This window comes from Blennius ocellaris (genome assembly GCF_963422515.1).
Source record: "Blennius ocellaris genome assembly, chromosome: 7".
NCBI classification, from domain to species: domain Eukaryota; kingdom Metazoa; phylum Chordata; class Actinopteri; order Blenniiformes; family Blenniidae; genus Blennius; species Blennius ocellaris.
In genome coordinates this window covers 29,871,031-29,888,080 of record NC_137656.1, presented here as the reverse complement: position 1 = coordinate 29,888,080, position 17,050 = coordinate 29,871,031, and the positions used below count along the sequence as shown (strand labels likewise).

Genomic DNA, 17,050 nt, shown 5'->3' with positions numbered 1-17,050 from the left:
TCGGTGGAGTTGCTTTTTCAATAACTGTCCCTCTTTTTTTTTCTCTTGGAAGCCACGGATTTTGACCCTGATGCAAGGGTATTCGTGGACGGGCCCTGTGGCGACGGTTGAAGTACCGTTGCTGGTTTTCTTTCGACAGTCTCTGTTTGGTTCTGAAATCTTTAATATTTGACCACAGTGGTAGTGGTCAAATATTATATAATATATGCAGCCACTGCATATAATATATGCAGTGGCTGCAACTTTCGTGTTGGTCGTGAAAGAGCGTACATGAGGCAGGGGGAGACTGGCGCTCGGGACTGTGCATCGTGTCCAAGCTGCCGGTTGCGCTTCCAGTGCGCCGTGTCGGGTCTGCCTTTGCATCGCGTCCGAAGTTTCTGTTCAAACGCGATGCAGCGCCGATCAGCGTTATGTTCAAATGCGGTCAGCGCCACTGCACCTCGTTTGAACAGAAAGATGCATCGCATTTGCGCTCCAGTGCGCTGCAGTCTGTCTTTGCATCACATCCGAGCTTTCTGTTTGCAGCATCGCCTCCAAGCTGCCGGTTGCGCTGCCGGTTGCCGCCTGGTGTGCCGCGCCGGGGTCTGTCTATGCGTCGCGTCCGCGCTTTCTGCTCATGCACGGAGGTTGGGGTGACTCTGTGCGGGGACGGAGGGCGGACGCGATGCAAAGCCAGACGCTCAGAACAACCTCGGTATTCCGGCACGGAGCAGCTGGAGTGGCTGCTCCGGCGTTTGAGCAGAAAGCTAAGGGCTTCCTTGTCTCGGTGCAGCGCACCGGCACAGGGCACGCTCGGGTGCGGGGCAAGTCACTGGGGCGTTCGCTATCTCGGGATCAACATGGAAGTTGTAGCTCTGCAGGGGTGCAGTGTGGATTGGGTGGCAGTCGACGGCAGGGGCCTCGGCGACCCTATCCCCGGACACAGAATCTTACTTTTGGGACATGGAACGTGACCTCACTGGGGGGGGGGGGCCCGAGCTTGTGCGGGAGGTTGAGAGATACTAACTAGATATAGTCGGGCTCACCTCCACTCACAGCTTGGACTCTGGAACCCAGCTCCTCCACAGGGGCTGGACACTCCACTTCTCTGGAGTTGCCCTCAGTGAAGCCAGTAGGCTGGAGTGGGCTTGCTTATTGCCCCGCAGCTCAGCTGCCATGTGTTGGAGTTCACCCCGGGGAACGAGAGGGTTGCGTCCCTACGCCTTCGGGTAGGGGACAGGTCTCTGACTGTTGTCTCGGCCTATGCACTGAACAGCAGTTCAGAGTACCCAACCTTCTTGGAGTCCCTGTGAGGGGTGCTGGATAGTCCTCCAACTGGGGACTCCATTGTTCTCCTGGGGGACTTCAACGCCCACGTGGGCAATGACAGTGAGACCTGGAAGGGGGTGATTGGGAGGAACGGCCTCCCCGATCTGAACCCGAGCGGTGTTTTGTTATTGGACTTCTGTGCTAGTCACAGTTTGTCCATAACGAACACCATGTTGGAGCACAGGGGTGTCCATAAGTGCACATGGCACCAGGACACCCTAGGCCGGAGGTCAATGATAGACTTTGTGGTCGTGTCATCTGATCTCTGGCCGCGTGTCTTGGACACTCGGGTAAAGAGAGGGGCAGAGCTGTCAACTGTCAACTTCCGTCAAGCTGAAGGAGTCCTATCGGGAATTCTTAGCTCATAGGAATCCCGAGGCAGCTGACAAGCCCCGGCAGGCCAAGCGAGCCGCAGCCTGGGCTGTGGTGGAGGCAAAAATCCGGGTCTGGGAGGAGTTCGGGGAGTCCATGGAGGAGGACGATCAGTCGCCCCGAGGAAATTCTGGCAAACCGTCCGGTGCCTCAGGATGGGAAAGCAGTTTTTCACCAACACTGTTTACAGTGGAAGTGGGGAGCTGTTGACCTCAACTGGGGATATCGTTGGGCGGTGGAAGGAATACTTCGAGGACCTCCTCAATCCCACCATCATGTCTTCCGTTGAGGAAGCAGAGGCTGGGTTCTCAGAGGTGGACTCGTCCATTACCCAAGCTGAAGTCACCGAGGTTGTTGTGAAGCTCTTCGGTGGCAAGGCACCGGGAGTGGATGAGATTCGCCCAGAGTTCCTTAAGTCTCTGGATGTGTAGAGACTGTCGTGGCTGACTCGTCTCTGCAACATTGCGTGGGTGCAGTCTTAGCTGTTGGTGAGTAGTGTGCAGTAGTAGTTGTTAGTGAGTAGGGTGCAGTAGTAGTTGTTAGTGAGTAGGGTGCACTAGTAGCTGTTCGTGAGTAGGGTGCAAGAACCCAGTTCAGTTCAGCTCAGTTTTCAGTTTCTGATAAGCATCCCTCTGTAGGGCTTCCCAGTGCCTCTCGTTCTTTTCACTGAGAAGGTCTTTTATTGGTTTCATGTAAGATGCGAGATGAGAGAGAAACTTTCCTAATAGTTGGCCATGCCCATTACTCTCCTCACGCTGACTGTGTCTGTCGGCTCGAACATCTCCATGATTGCTCTGACTTTGTTTGGATCTGGAGACACGCCAGCCCCATAGTGTCCAACAATCATGATTTTGTCTTTTGAGAACTCACACTTCTCGTTCGGTGTTGGTCCTTCTTTCTGAAGAGTCAGTAGCACTTTGTGTAGCCTCTCGTTGTGCTGCTGCACATCATCTCCAAACACTACAGTGTCATCAGCATGGCAAACTACTCCCTCACACCCCTCCAGCATTTGGGACATGCTACGCTGAAAGTGTTCTGGAGCAGATGACATGCCAAGAAGGCAGTTGAAGGCATATCTGCCAATAGGGGTGATGAAGGTCATGAGATGCCGGCTTTCCTTGGCTTGCAAAATCTGCCAAAACCCAGAGGTGGCGTTCAGTTTTGTGAATACCTTTGCTCTGGATAGGATGGCAAGTGTGTAAGGTGTGTCTCTCTCTCTCTCTCTCTCTCTCTCTCTCTCTCTCTCTCTCTCTCTCTCTCTCTCTCTCTCTCTCTGTCTCTGTCTCTGTCTCTGTCTCTCTCTCTCCCCCCCCCCCCCCCCCCCCCCCCCCCCCCCCCCCCCCCCCCCCCCTTCGGACTGGCTGTTGTCTTTTTGTTGTTTCACTTTGTCTCACTTTCGTCATAGCTTTTTCCAATCCTGTATAAGCTAATTTCTCAATGTACCAAACTCACAGTATTCGGCCAACGTGTGCACTGCTGTTATGAAGGACTCCACACTTTCCCTGGGCTCCTGACACCTCCGGTTGAAGTGTGCTTTTTCGAAGATGACATTCCTCTTGCTCACACAAGTCGTGAAAGCCACTGTTTCTGCATCGTATGACTTTTTCTGAGCATCAGTCAGTGGCAGGACGTTTAAAATGTCCTCTGCATCGTCACTGGCAGCATACATGTCGCTGTTTACTTAAACACTTGAGACTGCTTATCTCGTCCCGACGCTATTCTGTTGTGCTCAAACCGCTTCAGCCATCTTGGCCACTCAAAGACTTTTGCAAAGTCGAACCTGCTTGGGGCCTCGAGCTCCGCCGTCTATTCTGCCTTTACGCCGCATCCTCCACACTCATTATTGTCTGTTTTCTTCTGACACCATGTTACGTTTGCGTTATCAGGCTTAACGTTATACGGGAGAGGCAAATGTGCTTAAAGGTGCTTAACGTGTTGTTCATTAATTCCAGCCTTCAGGTGCGCAACAATAGATGTCCATGTGGGAACATTTGGTAACACACGCATTAGTTCCACTTTATCCAACAAATTACAGCACAGGTGTCAAAGACATTTTATTTCAGGGGTCAAAAATACGAACAAAATTTCGTCTTTAATGAGCCAGACCAGTAAAATTAAGCCATAGTAACCTTTAAATTTAAACGTTAAAGTTGTTCTGCATTTTGCACCTTTCAAGATTGTTTGACGAGGTGGTGGAGACCAAATGCAGAGCTATAATAGTGAACGGCTGTTATTATTCCCTGAATGTGGGACTGCAGTTGCTTCACTGTAGATGAAAATATAAGTGGATTTCTTCTCTTTCCTGCATTTTTTTATTTGTTATTTTCCAGATTCCCATCGCTACCAGTGGCATCAGAGGTCTGGGCTTCCTGATGAGGCATCACTGCAGGACGGAGGGCGTCGGCATCGTCACCCAGCGGTTCATCACACAGTTTGTTAAGGTAACATCCGTACTCTGCTACTTCCTCTTCTGATTTCAAGTGAAAAAGCTCAAACTTTCTTCACGTCTTGGGGGTTTGTTTACCCGACAAAAGTTCTCCATCTTTTTAAAAATGGTTCACAAGGTTGTTTTACTTTTTAAAAAGTGTGTTGCTCCAACCAGCCAATCAGAAATCAAACCCTATGTAGTGCCATCGGGGTTCAGCCAATCTCAATCAAGGTAGGCTCCTCCCTTTGACTCCTCCACAATTAGGCAGCTCTGCTCTGGCACATGGCACCACGAGAGGAAGTCCTTCCTCCTCTTCCCAAGATGGGTGTGTGTGTGGGGGCGGAGCCAGTCCAGCTCACACAGACACAGCAGATTCTGAATGCAGCTCCAATGATCCAATATTCTAATGGAGCGAAAATGAAGGAAATGCTGGATTTGGTGGCAATAAACTTTAAATACAATGTTTTTGGACCAATTAGATCATGTGAAAGTGTTGAAAAGCTGAATAATATGACCCCTTTAAGTATTGACATAACATTTGAACAAAATTTTATCTCATGCCATCATTTTCGAACTGAATCGTCAAACACTGGATTCTGAAGAATTTGCTGACTTTGTTTACAGGGTGCTGAATGCTGGTGGTGGTTGGATTTATTTGGTCTTTACCTCTTGGCGTCTGCTTCTCCGCAGTGTATGCAGAACCAGTCCAGCGACATCCGGCTGGTGTCGGAGCGGGTGGTGTGGTGGGTGTTCAAAGACCCGGCGCCACCCTCGGTGGACGTGGCCCTCATCAAGCCGCTGCTGAAGAGTCTGCTGGACAACACCAAGGACAAGAACACCACAGTGCGAGCGCAGAGCGAGCACACCATCGTCAACCTGCTGCAGCTGCGCCAGGGAGACGAGGTTATGCAGGTGAGCGCAAAAGACACACGGACGTGTTTCGGCGGTTGGCATTTGACTAATTTGCTGAGCGTACCACTTCCGATCCGATCTCCATACCTGAATTTGGATACCTGCCGACACCAGAGCTCTGTTTGCTTTAATATTATTGTCATTATTGTTGATTTTATATGAGGCAGTAATCAACTCCTCTACAGTAAAGTATGAAATGTAGGAATCTTTGCATGTTTTCTCTCAAAAGACACGTTGAGGTTAGTAGAAGGTGAGTGTTGCGTCCTGGCGTTGTGTGTGCACGCTTCTCACACTCCTGAACATCTTCTGCTGGGAGTCACTCCCAAATGAGGAGGCTGTTCATTTCTTTCCCTCATCTATTCTAAGCAGGGGAAAAACCTTAAACAAACAAACACCAGTGTAACTATACAGGATGAAATAAATAAACACTTCAATCGAACAAAATTACAGAAATATGACATCACAATTATAGTAATCAATTTAACAAGTATGCAACATATTAAATACCTTTACTTTAAAATACAAACTATTTCAGTCAAAATATCAACAATTTACAAATGAATCATTTAGCCTAAATCATGCTGGTATTTAATGCATTAAGCAGTATAAAATATAATGATGAAATTTGATGTCATATAATATATAGCCTGGTCAACATTCACTGTTCACACAGCCAGTCTGATACCGACTGGAGAAAATCTACATGTTGATCGCTCACACACACTCAAAGTGTGTGTGAGGATTGTCAGTTTGAAAAGGGCTGAACTTCCTCTCCCCCCTGTGTTTCAGAGCATGACGGCCATTCTGGACTCTGCCAGTAACGACCTCCTGTCAGAGTGTCAGCGGCGCTCTCTGAAGAAGATCTCCAGTGCGCCAGACTCCAATGAAGAGATCGACGACACCATCCTAACATAATGGTGCAGGACTGAAACCGTCAGACGTCCCCCTGCAGGGCCACTGACGAACCAACCAAATCCTGGGAGTGTGAGAACCACAAACACACTCGTCACACTTGGCCTGCTCCCCTCCAGCTCACACCAGTCGTGTTCTGACTGGGTCCCTACATACTGTACTTGCTTCTTTTTCTTTCTCACTCCCTATTGTTGTTTTAAGGGCCTTAAAGCCCAATGTATGACTAGTTTCTTTTATCTGGCGACGTTGCAGATATTCTAACAGAAGGATGAACTGCATTAGAAATACACAATGCCAAATCAGTTTTGATATTCCAATATTTTGCTACTTATTTTACCAAACATTATTTCAAGCATTGAAAATGCCTCTTGTGACATTTGACAAAAAAAAAAAAATATCAACATTTAACTTTTATTTGGCTCGTGTGTGAGTGGCTTGGGGGAGAATTCGGCCTCTTATCAGGAAATCAATCAATCATGATCATGTGACTTAACCATGTGAATGATGTCAGTGACACAATTGTAAAAAGGCAATACAGAATAAACGGATCTTGATTTCATAACGTGTGTGAATGTTTGTTGGCACTTGAGATCATTTCAATTATGGGCGCAATCTTCACGTTTGAAACATGCAATCATATTTAATGTGTCTATAATTAATATTGTTTACATGTAATCCATGACCTACAATTAGTGTTGATAAAGGGACAGTTTATTATGTCATGTTGGTAATAGTCCATTATGTCTGTGTTGTTATGGACTTGTTGAGTGAAACTCCAATAAGACATTATCAGAAGGTGACAAAAACTATCAAGGAGACACAAAAAGTAGTATACCAAATATGAGATTAAAAATTAAAGATTAGGATTAAGGATTTCTGCAATATGCTGGCATACAGTGGGTACGGAAAGTATTCAGACCCCCTTAAATTTTTTACTCTTTGTTAAATTGCAGCCATGTGCTAAAATCATTGAAGTTAATTTTTTTCCTCACTAATGTACACACAGCACCCCATATTGACCGAAAAACACAGAATTGTAGACATTTTTACAGATTTATTAAAAAAGAAAAACTGAAATATCACATGGACATAAGTATTCAGACCCTTTGCTCAGTATTGAGTGGAAGCACCTTTTGAGCTAATCCAGCCGTGAGTCTTCTTGGGAATGATGCAACTAGTTTTTCACACCTGGATTTGGGGATCCTCTGCCATTCCTCCTTGCAGATCCTCTCCAGTTCTGTCAGGTTGGATGGTGAACGTTGGTGGACAGCCATTTTCAGGTCTCTCCAGAGATGCTCCATTGGGCTGGGCCATTCAAGAACCGTCACAGAGTTGTTCCCAAGCCACTCCTTCGTCATTTTAGCTGTGTGCTTAGGGTCATTGTCTTGTTGGAAGGTGAACCGTCGGCCCAGTCTGAGGTCCTGAGCACTCTGGAAAAGGTTTTCGTCCAGGATATCTCTGTACTTGGCCGCATTCATCTTTCCTTCAATTGCAACCAGTCGTCCTGTCCCTGCAGCTGCCAAACACCCCCACAGCATGAAGCTCCCACCACCACACTTGACTGTAGGGATGGTGTTGGGCAGGTGATGAGCGGTGCCTGGTTCTCCACACATACCGCTTAGAATTAAGGCCAAAAAGTTCTATCTTTGTCTCATCAGACCAGAGAATCTTATTTATCATAGTCTGGGAGTCCTTCATGTGTTTTTTGGCTAATTCTATGCGGGCTTTCATGTGTCTTCCTCTGAGGAGAGGCTTCCGTCGGGCCACTCTGCCATAAAGCCCTGACTGGTGGAGGGCTGCAGTGATGGTTGACCTTCTTGAACTTTCTCCCATCTCCTCACTGCATCTCTGGAGTTCAGCCACTGTGATCTTTGGGTTCTTCTTTACCTCTCTCACCAAGGTCTTCTCCCCCGATTGCTCAGTTTGGTTGGACGGCCAGCTCTTGGAAGAGTTCTTGTCATCCCATACGTCTTCCATTTAAGGATTATGGAGGCCACTGTGCTCTTGGGAACTTTAAGTGCAGCAGAAATGTTTTTGTATCCATGGCCAGATCTGTGCCTTGCCACAATTCTGTCTCTGAGCTCTTCAGGCAGTTCCTTCCACCTCATGATTCTCATCTGCTCTGACATGCACTGTGAGCTGGAAGGTCTTATATAGACAGGTGTGTGGCTTCCTTAATCAGGTCCAATCATTAGAATTAAACACAGCTGGACTCCAATGAAGGTGTAGAACCATCTCATGGATGATCAGAAGAAATGGACAGTACCTGAGGTAAATATACAAGTGTCACAGCAAAGGGTCTGAATACTTATGGCCATGTGATATTTCAGTTTTTCTTTTTTAATAAATCTGTAAAAATGTCTACAATTCTGTGTTTTTCTGTCAATATGGGGTGCTGTGTGTACATTAAAAGGAAAAAAAAATGAACTTAAAGGATTTTAGCAAATGGCTGCAATTGAACAAAGAGTGAGAAAAGGGGGTCTGAATACTTTCCGTACCCACTGTAAGTCAAGACAAAGTCAGCAGAAATGCAAATGGTTACTGATGTAGCACCTTCTTGACGGACATCACGTAACGCTGGACCAACATGAAACTCAGAAGTGATACGAAACTCACATTCTAACAAAACTCAGTCAAAACATTTTACATTTTAAACGGATGGATGATCACGGAGACAAATTACCAACAGGCTCAAAACAGACAATTAGAAATAATGAGACTTGTCACAGACACAATGTGATGGACAGCAACAAAAAGACGGTGTTGGCCCTCGAAGACACAAAACAGGTACGATGGTAAGATTCAGAAGAGAACGGCGACAGATGACGAAACAAAACGGCGTGATTCACATGGGCCTCAAAACGGTCAGAATGTGATGTAAAAGCTGTTAAAAAGAAACGGGGGCTCAATGAATTAATGTAAAAGGACAGAACAGAACATTTTTTTACATGAAGCCAAGAATAATGTGCAAAATGTAAAATTTTACAATTTCAGAAGTAAAATGACTAAAAACAAATTCTGTAAGACAATGACTTCAAAATCATGTAGAAATGAAGCAGGAAGCGACCAGAAGCTCCATACATGGAAGCATCAAGTCAGAAGCAACACTGGCCGAAAGAAAACAATGAGATTCAGAACAACACCACACACAAACATCCTGTACTAGTAGAACGAGACGCTTGGTACTAAAATATCAGACACTACATAGAAAATAGGTCCAATATCAGAAGGATTAAAACAATAACCTATGAATCAATGCAAAAAGAGTCATGAAACAACAATAATGTAGTAAAAATATAGAAACACACTCGTCAGTCTTAAAAAAGTAGAAATGCACAAATACTTTACAGTAGTCAACATTAATGGATGATAAATGTAACCGTCAATACTGGGCTAAAATTGGATATATGATTATTTAACCATAGAAAAACATGTTTGTTTGTTTCATACTATGGTTTTCACATGTCTGAAACAATTTAATATAGCGTTTTTCCAAAATGTATTAAGATATGCAGAATATGACAGAAAATATTAATATTCCGAGTGTGGGTTTTTGGTGTTTGGCTGCAAATTCAATTCAACTTTATTTCTATAGCACCAAATACAACACAGAGTAAATAGAAAATCTCAACGAATCCAAATGAGCAGCAGGTTTATTTGCGACTGTGGAAAGAAAAACTCCCACTAACAGGAAGAACCTTTGTAGAAACCAGAGGTGGAGGAGAGGGGGGGAGGGGAGGGGAGGCGAGACGAGGGGAGGGAAGGGGAGGGGAGGGGAGGCGAGGGAAGGGGAGGGGAGGGGAGGGGAGGGGAGAGACAGATTCTGGCTCCAGGATGTAAACCTTGATTTGGGTCTTCGCCGGGAAAGCGACCCTGGTTGAGGTCAGGAGAGAGAGAGAGAGAGAGAGAGAGAGAGGTAAAGAGAGGGGCGGAGGTTTGAAGCAGCCATAACTGATAGCTTTAATAATTACAAACATTTTCAGTCCTGCCTTAAAAGTAGAGACTGTTTCAGCCTCCCTAACTCACCGGTCCCCCAAACTACGTCTCACCTCTACATTCGGCCCGGCCCCTGAACTACCAGAGACGCAGTTTGATTTTTTTTTTTTCATATACAGTCAGGCCTCGACATTAAAGGACCATATTGTGTATATTCCATGTTCCACAGTCCCTCCTCTGCTCATGTGGATAATAATGTAGGTGATCCAGTAGAAACACTCACAACTAGTGAAATTCTAGTATTTCTTGGACTGAGCTGACGTCACCTCATGATGGTGGTTCTCAGCTCCTCCACCTCCTCCACCCTCACGGAGACTGCAGCCCAGCCCACAGCCGCCTCCTCCACCCCCTGGGTGACGTAGCCAGCAGCTCAGCTGGTAGTTGTAGTAATGTACTGACACATCTCGGCCCTCCTTAGTCTTTTATTGTGGGAATAGCAGCAGGTTTCAAGAGGAGCTTCTGAGGAAGTCCAGTTTCAAAGTACCGTAGTTCTGGAAGCTTCTTTGGTGAAGAGTCGCTCACAAACAAACATTGTTTGTGGAAAACAACAACAAGTCCAGCCACATTGGCCGCTGGGCTTCTTCTTCCACAAGACAAATAGTGAGGAACCATACTGGTACCTGAAAACACATTTTCTCCAGTGGACATGAAGGTGAAAACACATTTTCTCCAGTGGACATGAAGGTGAAAACACATTTTCTCCAGTGGACATGAAGGTGAAAACACATTTTCTCCTGTGGACATGAAGGTGAAAACACATTTTCTCCAGTGGACATGAAGGTGAAAACACATTTTCTCCAGTGGACATGAAGGTGAAAACACATTTTCTCCAGTGGACATGAAGGTGAAAACACATTTTCTCCAGTGGACATGATGGTGAAAACACATTTTCTCCAGTGGACATGATGGTGAAAACACATTTTCTCCAGTGGACATGAAGGTGAAAACACATTTTCTCCAGTGGACATGGTGGTGAAAACACATTTTCTCCAGTGGACATGAAGGTGAAAACACATTTTCTCCAGTGGACATGGTGGTGAAAACACATTTTCTCCAGTGGACATGAAGGTGAAAACACATTTTCTCCAGTGGACATGAAGGTGAAAACACATTTTCTCCAGTGGACATGAAGGTGAAAACACATTTTCTCCAGTGGACATGATGGTGAAAACACATTTTCTCCAGTGGACATGATGGTGAAAACACATTTTCTCCAGTGGACATGAAGGTGAAAACACATTTTCTCCAGTGGACATGAAGGTGAAAACACATTTTCTCCAGTGGACATGAAGGTGAAAACACATTTTCTCCAGTGGACATGAAGGTGAAAACACATTTTCTCCAGTGGACATGAAGGTGAAAACACATTTTCTCCAGTGGACATGATGGTGAAAACACATTTTCTCCAGTGGACATGATGGTGAAAACACATTTTCTCCAGTGGACATGAAGGTGAAAACACATTTTCTCCAGTGGACATGATGGTGAAAACACATTTTCTCCAGTGGACATGAAGGTGAAAACACATTTTCTCCAGTGGACATGGAGGTGAAAACACATTTTCTCCAGTGGACATGAAGGTGAAAACACATTTTCTCCAGTGGACATGAAGATGAAAACACATTTTCTCCAGTGGACATGAAGGTGAAAACACATTTTCTCCAGTGGACATGATGGTGAAAACACATTTTCTCCAGTGGACATGATGGTGAAAACACATTTTCTCCAGTGGACATGAAGGTGAAAACACATTTTCTCCAGTGGACATGAAGGTGAAAACACATTTTCTCCAGTGGACATGAAGGTGAAAACACATTTTCTCCAGTGGACATGATGGTGAAAACACATTTTCTCCAGTGGACATGAAGGTGAAAACACATTTTCTCCTGTGGACATGATGGTGAAAACACATTTTCTCCAGTGGACATGATGGTGAAAACACATTTTCTCCTGTGGACATGATGGTGAAAACACATTTTCTCCAGTGGACATGATGGTGAAAACACATTTTCTCCTGTGGACATGAAGGTGAAAACACATTTTCTCCAGTGGACATGAAGGTGAAAACACATTTTCTCCAGTGGACATGAAGGTGAAAACACATTTTCTCCAGTGGACATGAAGGTGAAAACACATTTTCTCCAGTGGACATGAAGGTGAAAACACATTTTCTCCAGTGGACATGAAGGTGAAAACACATTTTCTCCAGTGGACATGAAGGTGAAAACACATTTTCTCCAGTGGACATGAAGGTGAAAACACATTTTCTCCAGTGGACATGAAGGTGAAAACACATTTTCTCCAGTGGACATGAAGGTGAAAACACATTTTCTCCAGTGGACATGAAGGTGAAAACACATTTTCTCCAGTGGACATGAAGGTGAAAACACATTTTCTCCAGTGGACATGAAGGTGAAAACACATTTTCTCCAGTGGACATGATGGTGAAAACACATTTTCTCCAGTGGACATGAAGGTGAAAACACATTTTCTCCAGTGGACATGAAGGTGAAAACACATTTTCTCCAGTGGACATGAAGGTGAAAACACATTTTCTCCAGTGGACATGAAGGTGAAAACACATTTTCTCCAGTGGACATGAAGGTGAAAACACATTTTCTCCAGTGGACATGAAGGTGAAAACACATTTTCTCCAGTGAAGGTGAAAACACATTTTCTCCAGTGGACATGAAGGTGAAAACACATTTTCTCCAGTGGACATGAAGGTGAAAACACATTTTCTCCAGTGGACATGAAGGTGAAAACACATTTTCTCCAGTGGACATGATGGTGAAAACACATTTTCTCCAGTGGACATGAAGGTGAAAACACATTTTCTCCAGTGGACATGAAGGTGAAAACACATTTTCTCCAGTGGACATGAAGGTGAAAACACATTTTCTCCAGTGGACATGAAGGTGAAAACACATTTTCTCCAGTGGACATGAAGGTGAAAACACATTTTCTCCAGTGGACATGAAGGTGAAAACACATTTTCTCCAGTGGACATGAAGGTGAAAACACATTTTCTCCAGTGGACATGAAGGTGAAAACACATTTTCTCCAGTGGACATGAAGGTGAAAACACATTTTCTCCAGTGAAGGTGAAAACACATTTTATCCAGTGGACATGAAGGTGAAAACACATTTTCTCCAGTGGACATGAAGGTGAAAACACATTTTCTCCAGTGAAGGTGAAAACACATTTTCTCCAGTGGACATGAAGGTGAAAACACATTTTCTCCAGTGGACATGAAGGTGAAAACACATTTTCTCCAGTGAAGGTGAAAACACATTTTATCCAGTGGACATGAAGGTGAAAACACATTTTCTCCAGTGGACATGAAGGTGAAAACACATTTTCTCCAGTGAAGGTGAAAACACATTTTCTCCAGTGGACATGAAGGTGAAAACACATTTTCTCCAGTGGACATGAAGGTGAAAACACATTTTCTCCAGTGAAGGTGAAAACACATTTTCTCCAGTGGACATGAAGGTGAAAACACATTTTCTCCAGTGGACATGAAGGTGAAAACACATTTTCTCCAGTGGACATGAAGGTGAAAACACATTTTCTCCAGTGGACATGATGGTGAAAACACATTTTCTCCAGTGGACATGAAGGTGAAAACACATTTTCTCCAGTGGACATGAAGGTGAAAACACATTTTCTCCAGTGGACATGAAGGTGAAAACACATTTTCTCCAGTGGACATGAAGGTGAAAACACATTTTCTCCAGTGAAGGTGAAAACACATTTTATCCAGTGGACATGAAGGTGAAAACACATTTTCTCCAGTGGACATGAAGGTGAAAACACATTTTCTCCAGTGAAGGTGAAAACACATTTTCTCCAGTGGACATGAAGGTGAAAACACATTTTCTCCAGTGGACATGAAGGTGAAAACACATTTTCTCCAGTGAAGGTGAAAACACATTTTCTCCAGTGGACATGAAGGTGAAAACACATTTTCTCCAGTGGACATGAAGGTGAAAACACATTTTCTCCAGTGGACATGAAGGTGAAAACACATTTTCTCCAGTGGACATGAAGGTGAAAACACATTTTCTCCAGTGGACATGAAGGTGAAAACACATTTTCTCCAGTGGACATGAAGGTGAAAACACATTTTCTCCAGTGGACATGATGGTGAAAACACGTTTTCTCCAGTGGACATGAAGGTAAAAACAGATGTGGAACAACAGAAACAGTTGAATGTGAAGCAGCAGAGACTGCGAGAGCAGAGAAGAGGCTGTGAAAAGATTTAGGGACCCCCTGACATAAAGGACTGCCTCTTTTCACCTATACAATATGTCCTATGCGAACTTCTTCCTGTGAGGGCCACATAACTTCTCTGCTGGGGGCCGGCGTCAGTTTGAAAAAGAAAAAGTGTGATGATCACGGGGGTGCCTCAATGTAAAAAATTGTTTTCTAGAAAGCCACACATAACCAAACACCCCTGTCCGGGTTCTTCACAGAAAAAAAGTCAGGAAATAAATAACCCGATTTATGAAATAAACAATAACAAAATAACCCTCTTTGAGTTCTTCACAGAAAAAAGGTATTTTCTCTATTATATTGGTCAATAACAAATGAAATCCTGTCTCTGTTCCTCTTCCTGCTCAACTTTTTTCTGAACCAAAAAAGTTATGAAACTTTGGGATTAGTAAGTCAAAATAATCAAAAATATGTTGTTTTAGTTGAAGTTGTTTCTATGTATTGAATTCGAGTGGGTTTTCAATAGGTTGAGGTGACGATCTGAAAGTTTACGGAAGTTAAAAATTCCAAATGGCGGACGACGAGGAGTTTCCCCGAGGAATTACGTGACGCAATCCAATCAAAATGCATGTTTCCCAGATAAGACACGGCGTCGCACACCTGAATGGGGATCTTGAATCGGGAAGACAATAGTGGCCTCGATCCACGTCAAGCGTCTTCCCATGCTATCAATGGAATTCACGCCAGAATCACGTGATCGCACTCTCGGGCCGAGAAACGGCGGCGCCCTGTGGTGGCATGAACTGCTGGCCATACCAAGTGATGTTTGACGGGAAAAAAACTTCTAAATATAGTAGATGATTCACTTGCCGGAGCAAAGCTTTTACTAGCCCCAGCCGTTCGGGCAAGCCTTAATGTCGATCCCTGACTGTATATGAAAACAAAAATCTAAATGCGTCTCTGGTGTTGTTCAAGGGGCCAAATAGTCTGGGGACCACTGCTTCATGTCTTCCAGACAAGCTGCTCGTTTAGAAAGTTTTGTTCTTATGGTCAGGGTTCTACGGTGGCCCTGAAGTGCAAACCACAACAACAACTCACTGAACACAACAACAAATGGAAAAACACAACTGCAAATTCCAAAACACAACACAAATGAAAAAACACAACTGCAAATTCAAAAACACGACAACAAATTGAAAAACACAACACAATTGAAAAACACAACAAATGGAAAAACACAACTGCAAATTCAAAAACACAACAACAAATGGAAAAACACAACTGCAAATTGAAAATCACAACAACAAATGGAAAAACACAACTGCAAATTGAAAAACACAACAACAAATTCAAAAACACGACAACAAATTGAAAAACACAACTGCAAATTCAAAAACACGACAACAAATTGAAAAACACAACACAAATGAAGAACACAACTGCAAATTGAAAAACACAACAACAAATGGAAAAACACAACTGCAAATTGAAAAACACAACAACAAATGGAAAAACACAACTGCAAATTGAAAATCCCAACAACAAATGGAAAAACACAACTGCAAATTGAAAAACACAACAACAAATTCAAAAACACGACAACAAATTGAAAAACACAACTGCAAATTCAAAAACACGACAACAAATTGAAAAACACAACACAAATGAAAAACACAACTGCAAATTGAAAAACACAACAACAAATGGAAAAACACAACTGCAAATTGAAAAACACAACAACAAATGGAAAAACACAACTGCAAATTGAAAAACACAACAACAAATGTAAAAACACAACTGCAAATTCAAAAACACAACTGCAAATTCAAAAACACGACAACAAATTGAAAAACACAACACAAATGAAAAACACAACAAATTGAAAAACACAACATAAATGAAAAAACACAACAGCAAATTGAAAAACACAACAGCAAATTCAAAAACACGACTGCAAATTCAAAAACACAACAGCAAATTCAAAAACACAACACATGAAAAACACGACAACAAATTCAAAAACACAACAGCAAATTCAAAAACACGACAACAAATTCAAAAACACAACACAAATGAAAAACACAACAACAAATTCAAAAACACAACACATGAAAAACACGACAACAAATTCAAAAACACAACAGCAAATTCAAAAACACGACAACAAATTCAAAAACACAACACAAATGAAAAACACAACAACAAATTCAAAAACACAACACAAATGAAAAACACAACAACAAATTCAAAAACACAACACATGAAAAACACGACAACAAATTGAATTGGCACCTATAGGGGCCACATCCACCCTAACTAGAGGTCCGTTTCACGAAGCAGGTTTAAGAAGCCCTGAGCTTAACCCCGAGCTCTGAGTTGAGTTACACTGAGAAAGAAAACACGGAGTTTTCGGTTCCACAACACCGGATTTTGATCAGTTTGATGAACTCAGAGTAGTTTCACCTGGAGTCAAGCGCGTGCACCACGACTCTAAAAAGACCACATCAATGGAGCCCCGATTCAACCAGTCACCATGACAACTGAGACACGGAGGGCGGAGTTTTTGACGCCAGTGGAGCAGGAAGTATTGATCCCATCATATGGCGAATATGAACATATAAAAAAAAAAAAAATGCAACGTTGCAGCGGCTGCTAAAGAGAGGGAGGCGGCGTGGAAGAAGATTGCTGCTCAAGTGAATGTGTAAGTTCAAACGTCTTTGTCATCACAACATTATTGCAAGGGAATACTGCTTGATGGTAGCTTATTAATTTATTTCTTTTAGGTGTAATTCCGCGGGGGAGAAGCCTCTTGGCAGCAGCTGAAAGTGAAATATAAAAACATTGTCCAATCGGGTAAGACCGCTGCTAATTTAATTGTTAATCAATACATTTCTTAACGTAAT

The 17,050-nt window shown here is 43.5% G+C and overlaps 1 protein-coding gene across 1 annotated transcript in view; it reads left to right on the top strand.

The window, feature by feature from the left end:
* Window positions 1-6,494, top strand: part of gcn1 (GCN1 activator of EIF2AK4) — a 55,489-nt gene extending 48,995 nt beyond the window's left edge. Inside the window, exons 55-57 of the mRNA XM_080499620.1 lie at window positions 4,011-4,121; window positions 4,799-5,020; window positions 5,810-6,494. Coding sequence (XP_080355746.1) covers window positions 4,011-4,121; window positions 4,799-5,020; window positions 5,810-5,935 — 459 coding nt within the window. The 3' untranslated portion in view covers window positions 5,936-6,494. The remainder of the gene's footprint in view (window positions 1-4,010; window positions 4,122-4,798; window positions 5,021-5,809) is intronic.
* The last annotated feature ends 10,556 nt before the right edge of the window (window positions 6,495-17,050 follow it).